General features: G+C 36.6%; 1 protein-coding gene across 1 annotated transcript in view; it reads left to right on the forward strand.

Moving 5' to 3' along the window:
- LOC103207675 (NFKB activating protein) overlaps positions 1-1,455 on the forward strand; it is a 19,784-nt gene that overhangs the window by 4,769 nt on the left and 13,560 nt on the right. Inside the window, exons 3-4 of the mRNA XM_007953329.2 lie at positions 335-405; positions 601-741. Of these exons, the coding sequence (XP_007951520.1) occupies positions 335-405; positions 601-741 (212 nt within the window). The remainder of the gene's footprint in view (positions 1-334; positions 406-600; positions 742-1,455) is intronic.

Consider the following 1,455-nt stretch of genomic DNA (forward strand, 5'->3'; position numbering starts at 1 on the left):
CTTCTTTCCTTATAATTCCTGTTCCCCTACTTTTACCATTGTGGTTTCTTCTATAAATATAAAATACAAGCCCTCCATTGCTGCTTTCAGTGTGACTAGTGTTTTCTGAACTCTGAAGCATTATGCAAATGTGATTGTTATTTTATTATTTTTTTATGAAGGTTGTAGAAGCGGGAACTGTACTCTTACAAAGGTATCCCAGGACTTGCTTATAATGGTTCTTGGACAATCAATGTCATTACTGAAAAAGTTTGAGTGCACTTTGTTAAACTCCATGGTTCCTTCATACTTCACCACTTTTCTAATTCTTAATAATTGGTTTCCTTAAATTCAGCTCTGATGAACATACACCAGTAGAGGATGAAGAGCCAAAGAAAAGCACTGCTTCATCATCTACTTCAGAAGGTAGGGTTTAAATACAGAGCTTTTTTGTTGGAAAGTTAAAAAGGAAGTTTATTAATAGTTGAATGTTAGAGTTGTTTTTTTTTTAACTCAAGTTGCCGATCATCTATTTCTTTTTAGTATTGTATTTCAATTATAATAAAACTGATGCTCAGGAATACCTCTTTAGAAGTTACTTTTTATTTGTATCTTATATAGAAGAAAAAAAGAAAAAGAAGAAGTCTAGTCGTTCAAAAGAAAGGTTGAAAAAAAGGAAAAAGAAAAAATCATCCAAAAGAAAACACAAGAAGTATTCTCATGACAGTGACAGTGACTCTGATTCTGAAACAGACTCTAGTGGTAAGAAAGCCAGCATTATCCTGCAAGCCTTGTTTTAAAAGTAGTTTTACCTCTTAAATCTTATTTTAGAAGAAAGTTCGTAAAAACAATGGTAATAGCCAAGATCTTTAGAACACCAGCTGACTTTACACCAGGCACTGTACTAAGTGCATTCTATTTGTTATTACTATTTAATCCACACAGTAACGGTAGGGTACATCTTATAGATGAGGGCATGAAGACAGAGCAGGTTCTGAGTACCACCCAAGGTCACATAGTTAGGATTCAAACCTTAGCAATCTGAACCCAAAACTGTTGAGTACAGATTGTACAAGGTTTGTGGGACTAAATCAAACCATACTGGGCTGCATTGGCCAAGTGGAAGGACTGTTTCGTGTAATTCTCATACTCAGAGGGCACCTTTGTGCAGTTTCCAAAAAGGCATGCTATCAACCAACCCCTTCAGGCTATCTGCCATTTATAGGAGGTACTCCTGGGGTGTCACATCACAAAAACCAACCTTTCTGCGCCCTCCAAACATTGGCAAGAGGGTGCTGTCTCTGGGGTTGACATGTTACACAAAGGTGTCCCTTCCTCTGATGCCACCCAATATCCTTGGCTGCCATTGTTATTTATCTTCCTTGTCACTGCTGAAAGGCTGAACTAACTTTTTTTTTTTTTTAATTGTGATTTGGGTGAAAATTTACAGAGCAAATTCACTTTCCATACAGCAGT

This window comes from Orycteropus afer, unplaced genomic scaffold, assembly GCF_000298275.1.
Source record: "Orycteropus afer afer isolate SDZICR_OR568_19922 unplaced genomic scaffold, OryAfe1.0 scaffold00387, whole genome shotgun sequence".
NCBI classification, from domain to species: Eukaryota; Metazoa; Chordata; class Mammalia; order Tubulidentata; family Orycteropodidae; genus Orycteropus; species Orycteropus afer.